The sequence below is a fragment of the Carassius auratus genome, chromosome 2, assembly GCF_003368295.1.
Source record: "Carassius auratus strain Wakin chromosome 2, ASM336829v1, whole genome shotgun sequence".
In the NCBI taxonomy this organism is placed as follows: Eukaryota; Metazoa; Chordata; class Actinopteri; order Cypriniformes; family Cyprinidae; genus Carassius; species Carassius auratus.
The window spans coordinates 12,843,298-12,860,171 of record NC_039244.1 but is presented as its reverse complement, the minus strand read 5'-3'; the positions used below and the strand labels follow the sequence as shown (position 1 = coordinate 12,860,171).

At 38.4% G+C, this 16,874-nt stretch overlaps 1 protein-coding gene and 1 pseudogene across 2 annotated transcripts in view; one reads left to right on the top strand and one right to left on the bottom strand.

The window, feature by feature from the left end:
* The first annotated feature begins 2,480 nt into the window (after positions 1–2,480).
* LOC113040455 (proteoglycan 4-like) lies at positions 2,481–5,096 on the top strand (annotated as a pseudogene).
* A 7-nt stretch (positions 5,097–5,103) lies between these two features.
* LOC113115881 (nucleoprotein TPR-like) overlaps positions 5,104–16,874 on the bottom strand; it is a 33,813-nt gene continuing 22,042 nt past the window's right edge. Inside the window, exons 33-51 of one of the 2 annotated variants that reach the window (XM_026283587.1) lie at positions 14,681–14,879; positions 13,062–13,258; positions 10,574–10,647; positions 10,253–10,443; positions 9,918–10,166; positions 9,369–9,526; positions 8,939–9,019; positions 8,662–8,862; positions 8,455–8,586; positions 7,782–7,872; positions 7,413–7,588; positions 7,209–7,280; positions 7,039–7,130; positions 6,843–6,952; positions 6,655–6,753; positions 6,404–6,563; positions 6,219–6,328; positions 5,678–5,767; positions 5,104–5,347 (exon numbers count right to left, since the gene is read on the bottom strand). In XM_026283587.1, the coding sequence (XP_026139372.1) occupies positions 5,289–5,347; positions 5,678–5,767; positions 6,219–6,328; positions 6,404–6,563; positions 6,655–6,753; positions 6,843–6,952; positions 7,039–7,130; positions 7,209–7,280; positions 7,413–7,588; positions 7,782–7,872; positions 8,455–8,586; positions 8,662–8,862; positions 8,939–9,019; positions 9,369–9,526; positions 9,918–10,166; positions 10,253–10,443; positions 10,574–10,647; positions 13,062–13,258; positions 14,681–14,879 (2,541 nt within the window). In that variant the 3' untranslated portion in view covers positions 5,104–5,288. The remainder of the gene's footprint in view (positions 5,348–5,677; positions 5,768–6,218; positions 6,329–6,403; positions 6,564–6,654; positions 6,754–6,842; positions 6,953–7,038; positions 7,131–7,208; positions 7,281–7,412; positions 7,589–7,781; positions 7,873–8,454; positions 8,587–8,661; positions 8,863–8,938; positions 9,020–9,368; positions 9,527–9,917; positions 10,167–10,252; positions 10,444–10,573; positions 10,648–13,061; positions 13,259–14,680; positions 14,880–16,874) is intronic. The other variant, XM_026283597.1, reaches the window with a different exon arrangement.

The following is a 16,874-nucleotide window of genomic DNA, read 5'->3' as shown; positions in this document are numbered from 1 at the left end:
AATAATAATAAATTCATCCCATTTGTGGAACATTGAAATCCAAGGATATTTTAAAGAGGTCAATGACTCTTCTGTCAGCATTGTGGACACATTCTGACAGTGTGTGTGTGTGTGGGAGGTTAGCCTTTACATCATCATGCTTTAATTTGGCTGTGGTGTTTAATTAAAGTTTCTGGCCAACAAGAGAAATCCAGCTGCCATACAGTATAAAAGAGTCAAAGCAAGGACAGAACAAGGTGAGCTCAGAAAGACGCTTCCCCTGGTAAGTCCTTCTCTGCATGCAGATGGCTTTGATGATGAATGGCTTCTTTTTGAAATAAAGAAACTTCAGTGTTTTGTGATCATATCATGTCTTTTTTAGACAAACAGGTGTTTTTGAATCAGTGTGATCTGCTCTGTTGAGGGTTATCATGACTGGATCTGCTCTGGTTTCATTTCTCCTGGCGATGGCCTGTGTTCTCTTACAACTCTGTGCTGCTCGAGGTGAGTCGGATCATTTCTGGATCTGTCCATCTTGGTCCTGGTGAGGTCTGATGGACTCAGCCTGTGTTGTTGTGTGCAGGCAGTTGTGTGGGCAGATGTGGCGAGCAATTTGCCCACGGGCAGGTCTGTAACTGTGATTATAACTGTTTTGTCCATGGAGAGTGCTGCAAGGATTTTGAGGATGCCTGCACTACTGGTAAGACCCTACCATCTCACAGTCTACCAGTTTTTGAAATTTGAATAATAAATAATCAACATTATGAATTTACATTGTGATTCAGATATATGCTTTATTTTAGAATGCCGGATAATTATTAATGCTTTTACCGTACTTCACCTGGCCCAATTCATTTCTTTTTTCTTTTAAATTATTTACTATAAAAATTATATTTTTAAAAATTTTTATATAATGAAATATAATTATAATATATATATTATTAAATATAGTATATATATACACACACACACACACACACACATACATATATATATATATATATATATATACACACACACACACACACACATATACATATATATATATATATATATATATATATATATATATATATATATATATATATATATACAGTACACACACACACACACACACACATATACATATATATATATATATATATATATATATATATATATATATATATATATATATATATATATATATATATATATATATATATATATATATATATATATATATATATATATATATAATTATTTAAATACATTTATTTAATATAATTATATTATTTTATGTAAACAAAAGCCTTAAGATCAAGTTTTTTTTTCATCATGAGGGGTCCAAACTTTTTTATAGAGACTGTAAGTATTACTGTAAGTAGTGACTGATAGTTATTATCTGGCTCGGCTCGTAGTTCATCTTCAGTTCTCTTTTCACAGCAGTTAGGTCTGTTAGAGTAAATGAATTACTCCGGGATATTGGTTTGTTTGAACTCAGAGGGAGTGTCAGCCACATTAAAAAGTTAACAGCTTAAGTCATTTGTGGATTAATGCTTATTGGAGACGCGAACCGTTTCAAACGATTCAGTTCGATTTGGTGAACTGGTTCAAAAACTGGTTCAGAAATCCCCTTTGTTTTGAAATCTCTCTCACAACAGACACGGAAGAGAAGACAATGCTGAATAAAGTCGTAGTTTTTGCTATTTTTGAACCAAAATGTATTTTCGAGATCATTCACTCAAGCTGCAACATGTTAGAAATAAAGACCAAACTGTCCCTCCCAAAACTAAAACTAAGAAATCTGATCTGAAGCCCCTCTGAGCAGCTGAGAAGCCTTCTGACAGCTACATGTGATATTAAAGACAAACTGTATTTTACAGACTACTGAAGGGGATCACTGGCACAAAGGTTGGAGCAGAAAATAAAACGAAGCATATATGTATTGTGTAATTAAGTCAGACATCCGCTGGTGATCCAGTCTGACTGGAACCCCTGTAGCTCTCACTTTTGATTAGAGAATCAAAAAGTGTATTTTTATTCATTTTTCAGATTATACTGAGGAGTGTGTGGCAGCATGTCTCGCAGCACAGCAAAGCCCAGATCTCATGAGAGATGGTAAGTTTTATGTCTTCATTATATAAACAGTTAAATAGTAATATTGTGAAATACTATTACTTTTTTCAAATTACTGTTTTCTGTATGAATTTTTTTTTTACTGTAATTTATTATTTTTATCAATTTTGAAAACTGGTGCTCTTTGATATGTTTGTAGAAACTGTATTTTTCTAAATTCTTGAGTTCTTAAGAACAGGTTTTATTTGAAATAGGAATATTTGTCAACATTATATGTCTTTACTGTCACTTCCGAACAATTTAATGCTTCCTTGCTGAATAAAACTATACATTTCTTTCGATAAATTAATAGATAAGTCTTACTGATTCCACACTTTTGAATGATGGTGTATATGGATTTTTATTTATTAATTTTGTTTTTAGACACCAGACTGAATAACTTTATGGCACCATCTGATGCTGCATCACTTCCTGCGGGTGGCCCTCTGTCCCAGGACATCAGCCTCTTCGCTCCTCGGACACCCTCTGACATACCCGGTAACAGCTTTATGAGTTTGCTTAAAAAGTAATTAACCTATTAAAACTAAAATTGGTTTGACTTATTCTAGGAACGATGCAACTAATTCAAATCTACAGACATTTCCATGTGAGCTGGTGATCAAAATATTAACCAAACTACATACATGCCCTTGCAGGCATCGGTTCCAATCCTTCTGGGTTCCTACTGCCGGAATCTGGTCCGGATCCTGCAGCTGGACCACTACAGGCAGCGGGACCTTCCTCTGGGAACCCCCTACCCATCCCAGTGCAGGCGTCCATCAGTGGACCTGCCTCTGCTGCAGGTAAACCCAGCACTCTTGCAGACATTGCCCAGGCCAGCAGCCGCAGCTCCAGGTATCACATCCTTGTAATTACCACCTATGAATGGAAAATATTTGAAACGAGTTGTATTCTGTAATTCAAACATATTTAACCACATAAAACACAATTGAAAATACTGTGCCAGTCTTTCATGTTATATACATCTGTTCAATCGATTCATTAAAATACACCACTGCTCAAAGGTTTGGAATTTGTTTGGGGAAAAATACAGGAAAAACAGCAATACTGTGAAATATTAATACAATATTCTTCCCGTGATGGCAAAGCCTCATCTTCAAGAGTCTTTACTCCAGTCATCAGTGTCATGTGATGCTTCACAAATCATTTTAATATGCTGATTTGGTGCTTAATTATTAAAAATGGTTCTTATTATTATCAGTCTCATTACTACCAATAAAACAATTATCACTTCTTGAGAGCTTTGTGGAAACCATGATGTTGATTGAGCAGCAAAAAGAGTTTTCAACATAAATAATAATACTAATACTAATAATAAAAAAATGTTTTTCTTAAACAGCAAACCAATATATTAGATATTAGATCATGTGACAGAAGACTGGAGGAATGATACTGAAAATTCAGCTTTGATCAGAGGAATACATTACAGTTTAACACTGCATTTAAAAGCAAGGTTCTTTTAAATTGTAATATTTTACTGTTTTTTAAACAAATAAATGCAACCTTGGTGAGCACAGGTGACTACTTTCCAAAACATTACAAATCTTGAAATTTTAAAACTTTTGAGCAAAAGTGTAAATTAAATCTGAATATATTTGAACCATTCATTTCTGTTTTTTTAAAGATGCAAACTCAAACCCTGATCTCTGCAGTGGGCTTGTCATTGATGGAATGGCAACTTTCTTCAACAACTCCATCATAGTTTTCAGAGGTACAACTTCTTTATGTATGTACTGTTGTGTGTAGTGCAATTTTTTATGATTACACTAATTAAGAAAAGTGCTATCCATCTCAGGTCACTTCTTTTGGCAGCTGAACCCCAAGACTAGAAGAGCCGGTCCTGCTGGTGGAATCACTGAAGAACTGGGCATCCCGTCTTCCATCGACACGGCCTTCACACGCTGCAGGACTTTAGTGGGCTCACCGGTGAGATCACTGCTGCTCTTCCAGTGCCAGCTACCAGAAAGAAGCTGGAGTCTGTGTACTTCTTCAAGAAAGGTATTAACTAACTCCGTGTCTGGTTAGAATAATTAGAAATGACCCAAGTGAGAAAAGTAATCTAATTTATGTTTTCTAATTAGGAGGCACAGTTCAGAAATTATCTTTTCCTTATGGAAGTGGGCCAGATTGCCGTGGAAAGAGATCCAAAAATTCAGACAAAATTCCAAAACAAGTAATCTAAATCTGGTAATCTAAATGATTTTTGTTATAATGGCCTTCGATGCACTGAAAATAATATATAAAATGTAATTTTAGCAACAAAACGGTTTAGTATTATTTGTGATAATGGCATTTATTCATTTAAATTTGCTTTTATTTTCAGTTCACATTTAATATTTTTATATATATATATATTTATTTAGCTTCAACTTACTTTTATTGCAATTTTAGTCATTTGCATTTTATTCCATTTAATTACCAAAGCAACATTTTCATCTAATATTTATATTTTATTTCAAGTAATGTAAAGATTTTAGTAGAAGTCATTTTAGTTAACGTCAACGCTGCAGCAGTAAAACATACGATTCTTTATTTTATGATGTTGTTCTAATCTGACAGAGATGCAGTTGTCAGGGGAGATCAACATCAAGCTCATAATGAAGGGCTTCCCGACCCCGTGACATCAGCCTTGTCCCATGCTTAACCCCCGGAAGACTGATGGTTTCGATTACTTTGTTCTCTCTTGGTGTAAGTGACAACATTTAGTCTTGCAACACAAGTCTTTCCAGTGAAATTATATGAGAAGACCATTTGTGAGAGGATTTGAGTGTGAAATGTGTTACTGATTGAGTCTCATCTTGGTTTCTTTGAAGCAGTACATTTAAAGTGATGCATTTAATAACACCATCTCTGTGATTTACAGCTAAAGTCCTAAACGTCAAGGTTAGCGGTGATCTGCCCTCTTTGACAGCCCCTGTCAGCCATTCCTCCCAGCAGAATTACATCAGCAAGTGGCTGAACTGCGCCTGAAACACCAGCATTAAACAAACAGCACTAAAAACTACATGGTGAGAGAGATTCTCAATTTATTAGCAAAAACCATTGAACAATGCGTCAGTATGATTACTCACAAAATATAAAATAAGTCTAACCAATGTTTTTAAAACACACTGAAAGAAAACATTAAAGTAAAACTGCAGTAGGCTGAATCCGTGTTTCTGCTGGGCAGACGCTGGGAAGGGCGAGTGGATTTAGAAGGGGGTGCCTCTGTTGAGTCCTCGACCCCGACTTCCACGAGGAAAACCACCGCCTGCAAGACAAAAAAAAAAGAATTGAGATACAGACCCAGACAAACCAAATCTAATTACACTGAAGATCTTTGTAGACATCCAAAGTTATTAAAACATCTGTTTTCATAGAACAAACTATAGCAAATTATGCAAATTAAGCACAAAACTGACAAATGAAAAGCTTCTGTATGCATTTCACGTAACCTTTGCTTCATAAAAAATAAAAAATAAAAGAGAGAGAAAAGTTTTAAAAACCAGTCTGTGTTGCTTTTTGTGAGAAATGTGACTGATGATATACTGAGAGGTCATGAATGAGTAAGAGGATGGATGTAAAAGCAAGGGCTCTTGACCTCTCCTGATGATCTGGTTCCTGCGCGGCAGCTGGTGCTGAGGAAGGAGCCGGCTCGCAGGTTTGGCCTGACCACTACTGGTGCTGGGATCTAAGAGAGGAAGAGAAATGTGGTGATAAACACCGTCAAATACTTACGGGTAGAAAGAAAAAGAATGGAAAAGAAGTTGGTGATTCACCGAGTTGGAAAAATGATCACCCCCCATACTCTTACAGTATACTATCAACCTTCAAAAACTCATACAAACACTGATGTAGGGTATTCGGCACAGAAATACTGTCATACGTCCAACTCAAGTTTAGAAATTTTGGCCATGTTTATAATAATAATCCAACTCTTTAACAGTGTAAATAAGTCAGAACGTTTAAATTAGACCTCCTCTTTATAACACACAACAACTTTATAACCCAACAAAATAAGAACATTTATTTAAATGTAGACTCAATAAGATCAGATTGAATTTGACATTATAATAGAGAAATTAAAAGATCCAGAAGTAGTAAAAAAAAAAAAACCAGCAAGTCTGTGAAAAGGTGTGTACCTGTGGAGCTGGACGTGGGCTCTTGACTAGTGGAGGGCATGCTTGCATCATCGGTCGGCTGTGCAGATTCCAGCTCCGACTGGCCCTCGAGACATGCCTCACTACTCGCCCTACACACAGATAACACGATTACTAAAGCTCCCCTGAAAAAACTGAGCCACTCCGAAGTGAAGCATGAAACTCACCCTTCACTCTCAGCCTCCCCCACAAAAACGTCATCTCCATCGTCCCCTGGGACAGCTTCTCCTGGTGCGCTCAGACTGCCGGTGGACGTGCTGACCATGGGGACCGACTGAGAGGCCGTCTCCGACACATCAGAGGGGTGGCTCTCTGTGAATACGGTCACTGTCAAGACGAATGAAAGGAAGAGAGCAGTTAGGTTTGACTGAAACATATCAGCCAAACAAATCTGACAGGACTTCCACCAGCTGCTCACCCGGAGCAGCCACTTGTAGAGGGGTGGTGGGGACACTCCTGCCTCCAGACTCTTCTTCATGAGCAGGCAGGAAGAGAGGACTTTCATACATGCCCAACCCTGAAGAAAGAAAGAAGGAATGCCAGGGATTACTCCGTGTTCACAGTAATTATAATATTTACTAGAATTAGTGTTGTGTTTGTACTCGCCTCCATGTGTGGCCAGATGGCTCAGGTCAGAATGAGAGGAGCTGGCCTGGGGCATCATATCCTCAGGAGGGCCGAAACGGAAGCGAGGAACTCCGGCTACCTGAGGGGAACTGAGATGGAGGGATGCATCATTAATCAAGATGTTTAATGATGTATCCTCCATGCTATAAATGAGTTAAAACCTGCTGTGACTCACTGAATGGCCTCTGCAAAGCCATCTGTACGGTGTGGCACCACAAGGGTGGGAGTGCTAGGAACCATTCTGTCATCATCGTCAAAGAAATGTTGCTGAAAGAACCAAAACACTCGGTCAGAAATTATGAAGCACTCAAGACACAGGATGTTTATATTGGTTAGATCGCTCACAATGCTTCCGATTCCAGGCGTGAGCTGGGGTGCACGACCCATCGAGGGCCGTCTGCTCTGTCCAGACTGTCTCTGTCCAAAAGAATAGTAGAGTCATCAAAATTCTGTGATATAAAAAGTATTTAATTGATGCTGTGTTCGGGCAAACAAATAAGAATTATTATGATTGAGCTTCTTTCAAAGTACGGGACATGGGCTATATACCTGCATGATGGGGGGTCCGAGCTCAGGGACGGGGTGGATGTTGAGGCGAGGCGGTGGGGTGTGATGTGGTCTCCGGGGGGGTTGGGGAAGCCGTAGGCCCAGGCAGGATGTGGTGGTGGTGGTGGTGGGGACTGGCTCAGCAGGGAACGACTCCAGGGTGCTAACACTAGCTTCACCTGGGAACACACATTAAGAGTTACTCGGATTCAATATTCATAGATTTGTCACTTACTCCTAAAGGCACCATATTGCACACTTTCATAGTCTAGACATGTTTTTTTTTAAAAGCGGGCCAGACTTTCGATGAGCAGTGTATCAAAGCATCAGCATGAAATAGGAACAGGAACAGTAGTGTGTGTTTTTTTGTACCACTGCTCTGAGAGTCCGCTTGCTTCTGGATTGAATCGGATGCCTCTTGACTCTCTTCGTTGTCAATGCCTGGATCAGCTGCTCCATCACCCTGCCAACACAACAAAATCACATCACAACAACCAGCCAAAAGTAGTCACAATCATTTCACAGAAACTTACTATAAAAATATATATACCGTATTTTTCGGACTATAAGTCGCACCTGAGTATAAGTCGCATCAGTCCAAAAATACGTCATGATGAGGAAAAAAACATAAGTCACACTGGACTATAAATCGAATTTATTTAGAACCAAGAGAAAACATTACCGTCTACAGCCGCTAGAGGGCGCTCTATGTCTTCAGTGTAGACTACAGGAGCACTGAGCAGCATACAGCGCCCTCTCGAGGCTGGAGACAGTAATGTTTTCTCTTGGTTCATGTCAAATTAATTTTGATAAATAAGTCGCACCTGACTATAAGTTGCAGGACCAGTAAAGCTATGAAAAAAAGTGCGACTTATAGTCCGGAAAATACAGTATATAAAAAACCCTAAAAGGTTAAGATGCGATCACACTAACTGTTTGCAGAGACCGAGTGGCACAATGGAACAGCTTGTTTTTTTTAGCAGCCAACTGGCTTTCATTACAACAGAAGCTTTGTGCATCGCAGGGTTAGAAAAGTCGGGGTCACCTCTGCCTCATCCCCCTCGTAGGCATCATTGGCATCCGCACTCCCACTGCCTTCATTACTCTCGTCTGCTGCTTCTGCCATCCCTCCATCACCATCTTCATCTTCATCTTCTGCATCATCATCGTCTTCATACTGCAGAATAAAGGGAGGTTAATAAGCGCTGCTAATGACACAGTTTCTGTTTCTCTGAGAAACACACGCACGGACCTCTCCAGGCTCCCCTTGCTCCTCCTCTTCCTCCTCAGTGCCGCTATCTGTCTCTATGATGATGACGTCATGCTTGTACTCCTCGATGGAGTCCTGTCCGCTGATCTGAGACTCGGAGGGTTGGGACTCACTCACCTGATCCATCGGGACAGACTGAGACAAAGATTCTTCATCTCCCTCACCTAACACGGGAAATGCTTCCTGTGAGAGATGAACAGACACGGTCAGTGCGCTGGCTGTTCAATGTTGGGATGAGTGGTTGTGGTTAAACGGTTACCTCACTGGCATCAGGAGGCTGCTGGCTCTCTCCTGGAGCTTCACCCATAGCATCATTACTCTCCTCAGTGCCTGAAGCATCCTAGAAAAAGAGCATTGAAGGATGATGTAGAATCAAAAGGGTCGATTTTTAATTGCTAAGGTTATAACCTCAGTGAGTGTTTTCAGCAACACAAGTGCTGCATCTACAACAAAAAAAATTATATTTTACATGTACTGAGAGCTTGTAAAGACTGGGTAATTAAATAGAAAGATGTGGTGTCTGTTTGTATCAGAATGCCTTCACTGGCTTCAAGCAAAAGCATATATGCAGTGCGATCAGTGTAAATTATAATCTCTTTCACAAAATAAGTTGCCAGTATAAATCAAACTAATTTCTCAACTAATAACACGATCCACTCCCACAAGATGACAGTTGCTCATGTATGTACACTGCTCACCTCCAGGCCAATTCTTCTTATGATACGGAGCTTCTTCGTGATGGGTTGGTGGGTGGAGTCTTCCTGTGTGGTGTCAGTCACCTCGGTGGAGCTCTCCTGCTCTTCCTCTCGCGCTCGCTTGGGCACAGATGAGCCTGCAGTTGCTGACACTGGCAGAAGAATGACATGTTAGTCAGAAACCTCATATCAAAGTTAGGGGAAAAAACAGTCCATATTTATCGAACCTCTACCATTTTTCTCCCAAATTTCCCTTTATTTATAGGTCTACTTAGATTTATTTGGTTAGTTAAAATAATCGCTGACCTAGGGCAAAAAGCAACTTGTTTAAAAAAATTGTTCTATGGAATAAGACACATCAATTAAAGATGGCGATTTAATACTGATTACAGAACAGTCTTTACTGAAAAGATGCACATGACAAGTTTACTAGGGCTGCAGGATTAATTGAATGCGATATTCAGTTAATCATGCAGCCCTAGTAAACAGTGTACATTTAGATCCTATGGCTTCAAATGTTTACGACCTTTTCACTGTTTGTACCTGAACCAAAGACAGCAGTGGAAGTGGATGGCCTCTCCATCTGTGAGCTATGTACTGCCTCCATAACGGTCGTTGCTGGCTCCGGACTGGTCTGCTGCTGAGTGGGCTGGACGAAGGCAGTGGCTTGTGTCTGCTGTAGGCCGAGGATTGGCTGTGTAGTCTGAATGTTAGGGCTGGTGGAACGCACTGAGCCGCTGGTGCTGCCGAAGACAGTCACATGTTCCACTGGACTCTCTGTGGACTGGAGAGCTGATGGAACAAAACAATTACAATGTACAACTCATGCACTAATACGGATATCCTATCAGATGTCAAAGCCTGAACTCCACCCATACCTTCCTGCGTTTCCACCTGTGTTGTGGGCATGACTGTGGCTGTGGGCGTGGTCACAGGTCCGGGTGTTATCATTGGGCGGATGCTTGCCCTAGGGGTAGACTTACTCCCTGCAATTGGTGAAGGCTTGCTGGGGGCAGCAGCCACTGGTGTGGGCTTGATGTTGGCAGTGGGCGGCTCGGATGTACTGGCACTGTTAACAGATGGAAAAGAGAGAGACAATATTCAACACCACTAGAAAAATAAAAGATGCAGAAGTCTTACACATTCACGGAAAACGGATTACTTCCGCATTGCAAAATTAGGTGGATATGAATCATTACCTTCCTCTGTCAGCAGCAGGTGTGGGTTTGAGAGTGATCTGGCGAGCATCTGATGACCTCTGTGCCTCCTGAACCTGGAAAAGATCAAGCACTTTGATCCTTACCGAGGACCAGTGGTGGACGAAGTACACAAGTCAAGTACTTGAGTAAAAGTACAGATACATATAATAAAATATTACTCCAGTAAGAGTAAAAGTACTCCTTTTTCAATCTTACTCAAGTGAAAGTACAAAAGTACTCGATTTTTTATGTACTTAAGTAAAAAAGTACTGAAAGATAGATGTTTGCAATTTTATATAGGCTACTTAATTTAATTTTATATTAGCACATATTCTTTTTATAATCCTACTGCTCAAAATACGCAGTTTTTTTCCAAAATAACCACTATATGGAGTCAAGATATATTTTTGTTGTTGATATGGACTACGCTGATGAGAGTAATGTTCACTGTGAAGCTTACACTGTGATGTACCTGAGAGAAAACAGAGATGACCATCTGATCTTCACCAGTAAGAACCATATATTTTAAAAGTTTGTTTTTTTACAGAACATCAAAGTTACAGTACAGACCAAAAGTTTGGACACACCTTCTCATTCAAAGAGTTTTCTTTATTTTCATGACTATGAAAATTGTAGAGTCACACTGAAGGCATCAAGGGCTATTTGACCAAGAAGGAGAGTGATGGGGTGCTGCGCCAGATGACCTGGCCTCCACAGTCACCGGACCTGAACCCAATCCAGATGGTTTAGGGGTGAGCTGGACCGCAGACCTAAGGCAAAAGGACCAACAAGTGCTAAGCATCTCTCGGGAACTCCTTCAAGACTGTTGGAAGACCATTTCAGGTGACTACCTCTTGAAGCTCATCAAGAGAAGGCCAAGAGTGTGCAAAGCAGTAATCAAAGCAAAAGGTGGCTACTTTGAAGAACCTACAATATGACATATTTTCAGTTGTTTCACACTTTTTTGTTATGTATATAATTCCATATATAATTCCACATGTGTTAATTCATAGTTTTGATGCCTTCAGTGTGAATCTACAATTTTCATAGTCATGAAAATAAAGAAAACTCTTTGAATGAGAAGGTGTGTCCAAACTTTTGGTCTGTATTGTAACTCTATATATGACATGATAATAAGGCCTGAAGTTAGGAAGAACATTAAGGAAAATATAATTATATTTTCATAATGATTTTTTCTTTCTCAAACCTTGTCTGTGGTTTAAAAACACCCCTGGCCAAACAGGGTGCATCTCTTCCCACTTTATTAATTACTGTAGTTACCATGTTCTGAACATTACATCCTTTCTTTTCTACCCAGGTGTAATCTACATATATATATATATATATATATATATATATATATATATATATATATATATATATATATATATATATATATATAGGTGGTTGAATAAAAATATTTGGACATTATAAAAAATTAAAAATCTTAGCTAGACAGTTAGCATCAGCTAACAATATTTACTTATTTTCAGTACGGTTATGAATAAACATTTATGTCTGTCTACTCTTCTAGTTAATCCAAACAATATACATATGTATAACGTTACTGTTGATAAACAATATAAAAACAGACATCACATAGGACATTTTAATAAAACTGTTTAACATTAGGGCAGCGGGGAATTTGAACGTGCATGAGTTAATGTATTTAATCTGTGTTATTTAAAGTTTTTTTTTTTTTTTACCTAAAATTGATGTGTCTGCATCGTCTGCACTCGAGCATTTCAGTAGGCTTAAACAGATCACTCTTTACAACGGATTTAGTTCCCAAACAACTGACAATTTTGAACTAAATATGATTTTCAGTTACAATAATTAATCCTAAATTTCGACATTAATAACTTACTTTTAGCAACATCAGACGCACGCGTGCTCACAAGATCTCCCGGTTCTTCTGGAGACTCGCACTAAACGGTTCATTTGAATCAGTGAGTGGTCGACTCCAGAACAGCTGCAATCGGATCATTCTAATTCGTAAACGAATCGTTTGGTGCGATTCGCGATCCGATTTAAAAGTTTATTTTTAAAAGACTCAGTTCGTTCATGATGAATCAGACACCGCTTCTGCGTGTTGGAGCACGTGATATATTATAGGGAGTAACGATATGTTTTATGAAATGTAGTGAAGTAAAAAGTACGATTTTATGCTTTGGAATGTAGTGAAGTAAAAGTAAAAGTCACTCAAAATAAAACTACTCCAGTAAAGTACAGATACTTGAAAAATGTACTTAAGTACAGTAACGAAGTAAAGCTACTCTGTTACTGTCCACCACTGCCGAGGACATTTACATAAATACTTTCATTTAGTAAATAAAGACTAGGATTTCTCTTATAAGATACATAAAACCTAATAGTAAAAACCCATCAATGCCAAAAAAAAGTCACATAGTATTCATACATGTGTTTCAACATATGTAACACAGTATTTCTACATTGGTCAGACAATAGTGCATTTGTGGTGCTGTACCTTGCTCTGGCCAGGCTCCTGAGCTTCATCTTTCTGATCTCCGTGTCTCTCCTGTTGCTCACGGAGTTCCCTCAGCTCTCTCTCCTGCCGGCTCAACCGGCCTTCATACTGGGACTTCAGCGCACTCATCCTCACATCCAGCTCCTCTCTTTGCTGCTTTAGCTCCTCATTCTCTTTCGCCAGCTGCTCCTTTGCACCTAAAACACATTGGATGTAGGGATTTTAGGATGCAAGACAATTGGATGTAGAATGTAAATAAAGCTACTTGCTAGGGAGAGGGAGGACATTTGCATCCTAAAGAGCATTTTATTAGACAAAAATGTACATATCCCCCTGCATACAAGAGTCAAATCTTTCAGCCCAACAAAAGAAATACTGTAAATATTATAAAGAATACATTTTCAAAACATGTCAAAAATATTTTCCCATTTACATATATGGTTTAAATATTTAATGTTTTTATTATTTTATCATTTTCTTTGAGGTTCACTTATAATGTTAGTCTGATTTTACATTAAAAAAAATTTTTTTAGAATTAAACAGGTAATTTTTTATCCTATTTTTGAACCTGTCTGCAGAAAGGTTCAAAGGTTTTTATAGGCGGGGCAGATTTAAGACTTGCAAGTTAATGCCCACTGCTATGATTGGCTAAAAGATTTGTTTATTATTAGATTTGCTACAGACAATACAATAGGGGTAAAAACACATTTACTAACACTTATGTGTTGACAATTACGGTTGAATCCACTCTAGTTAGACTCAGTGCTGCATCATCATTTATTTTCAGTTTTTCTGAAAAGTCTGCATCATACTGCCTGGTTTAAAAAAAATGAACCCATAGCAAAGTAAATCAAACAAACAGTGTTTCACTGACACGATCTGGAGCTCCTTTACACTGGATGCTTGCGGCGCAATGTGAATTTAGACAACAGAACCCGTTTATAATCTGCAAATCTGTTTTAACACTGGATGCAGAACGGATTGACAACAAATCCCAGACAGTAAACTAATGTCCTGATCAAATTCTGACATATAGCCATTCGCGCAGCTTCTGACCTGAAAGAGAAATTGATTCGCTACATGACGCAGCAGCAGGGATCTTGATATGTTAGGATCACAAAGAAGGCAATTTAAAGACTGTTTTTCACAACTTACACTACACAGCGTCTTAAAATCTTGTAATGTCATCTGTATGGTTTTGTTGATGGAGTAACCCTGTGTTTGCATCTCTCTAGTATTTCCCCTCCACCTACTACTAAAGAGGCAGTAATGTAGAAGCAGGCATAAATCTTCTCCTGCGGAGGCGGGGCTTAGCCACACTATTACATCATAAAGTGGCACAATCCAAAACAAGTTGTTTTTTGAGCTTGGTTTCAATAAAAGCTGTTTTTAAACTAATGAGAAAATTGTTAGTTTTTCAACTTGAATGTTGATGTTTTTTTATAGTTCATTGACCTGTTAAAAAGATGTCAAAAGATCAAGGGAAATTTGATTTCTCAGATCATGACCCCATTAAATCATTAACTTGTAAAAAAAATGGTCATGATTATCTGGTTGGACTAAACTGCTTTGGACCATAGGAATATCAGCGAGATTAAAGCGTGTTCTGGTTTACGAACTGTTGAGCTGGTTGATCTTCTGCTTGGCACCCATGAAGGCTTTCTTGGTCTTCTCCTCTTTCTCAGCGATCTGCTGTCGGAGCTGCTCCTCCAGGTTACTCTTCTCCTGAAGCTCTGCTCTCAGACGACTGAGCTCCGGCTGCACCTGCGCCAGCTGCTCCTGCAGGCTCTTCACCTCAGCTTCACGTTCTTGCACCGTCTGTACGCACAAACATCACCACATGTTTTGAATGCACTACTGACAGTCTTTACTGAGTTTATTCAATTCATCACTTTTATGAAGTCAACAAACGCTTCATGAGCAACAATGAAAGAGGACCCGAAAAAAGAAAAAGAAAAACGCTTTAAACTAACTTCTCACTTCAACGTCTCAAAAGTTAATGAACACATAACACTCCATTACTCTCTCACTTCCTGGATTAAACACTTTTATTACAGTTATATAACGTGAGGCAAACCAGAGAAGCCCACAATGGCGATGGTTGGGATTGAGAGCTTTGTTCTTTTACAGCTCTAGACTGGATATCCCAGTGCTCTGAAGGGTTATACAATTGTGGATCTGGAAAAGCATTACTTTTGAGCCACTTAATTAAGTTGGCTTGAAAAAGCCAACTTACTGATCTACTATTTAATCTTATTATTATGTTGGCTTGGCAACAAGCCAACATACTGTTATGCTATTTAAACTTCTTCTTCTTTTTTTTCTTATTATTATTTTTCTGACAGAAATTCTGAACGCTACTCCTCCTAGGGCTTTAAAGCCACAAGCCCCAAACTCGGCAGACACCTGCGGGATAGAGCGGTGATGGTTGCTATATCTTTTCAGACTGATCAGACTTAAAGTTTTTTTTTTATTAATTTTTAAATGTCAAATACATTACCCATAGACTTACATTAACTGAGAAAAAATGCGCCCCTAGTTGCAACTAGAATTAAAAGTTAGTGAACTAACTTTGATGTTGGCTTGGCCATCTTGGCCATGGAGCAAAAGAGCCAAAGTACTTGTGTGCCCAACATTGAGTTGCCCCGCTGCAAAATTAATACACATAATAATGCCATAAAAAAATACACCTGCAACAGTCTTTTTCCATGCTCCCTTGCTGTTTTCTTTTTTTAATAAAAAGCCTGGGCTATGATAACAGCTATGACAGGGTTGTCTAGCTGGATGTGAAATAAGTCATGCCTATTTTTCTCGTGTATGTATTTCACAGTCCTGCCACCGTCGCGTTGTGGGCAACGACACACAAGATTACTGAAACAATGCATTTTAAATCAAGGAGATCATAAGGGGTCCAAGCACAATGGTTTGTATAGATGATGCAGTTACACACTGTTTAAAATTGTTTAATTTGTACTGTATGTTCATTCTATTTATTTATTTGTGCTATTTACATAATGTTTACTTTTTTTAAGTTTGTTTTTGTTAATGTAAAATAGCACTGCATAGTCTTCACTGTAAGATAAAATACACAATCAAACCAAAATGTATTCAGACACCTTCAACATTTCTCACATAATCACAGTTTATTTGCTGTAGTTTAGAAACTGGTAATAATATATGACAATAACTCAGAACAAATTCATCTTGATAATTTCGGATAACTTTGATAAAAAGATATGTAATGGAATCAACCAAAACTTCAGACAGCTGTCAGTATGACAATATTTACACAACTATCAATACTTTGTTGAACAGTTACCAAGCAAGAAATGCTTAATTTGGTTCAGTCTGTGGTGTGAAAAGGTTGCATTAACAATTAAAGAAAGAAACACTTAAGCAAAACATGGGCAGGTCCTTAATTATTATTTTTTTAATCAATTTCACTGGTAGCCTACAGTATTAAGAATGTGTGGGTATAATATTTCACAGATCACTATTTTGCCATACTCACTTACATAAATGAACTAGTGGCCTGCACCCACTAGTAAAACAATTCTATCTGATTTTTGGATTGACTTTGGATAAATTCTTGTACTACAAGGTAAATCAGTCAAGAGCAGTGAGTGATTTACTTTCATTTTCATACATTAAAGACTCTGACAGCAGAGCTAGTAAATTAGGCGCGGTCCCTTTAAGAGACAAACGCATCCATTATGATCATACACATCCGATTTTTTTTTGCAACTCTTTACTTTCACTTAAGACATAACCACATACTTATTCGAACACACTTTCCAACACGGGTATTTCGAC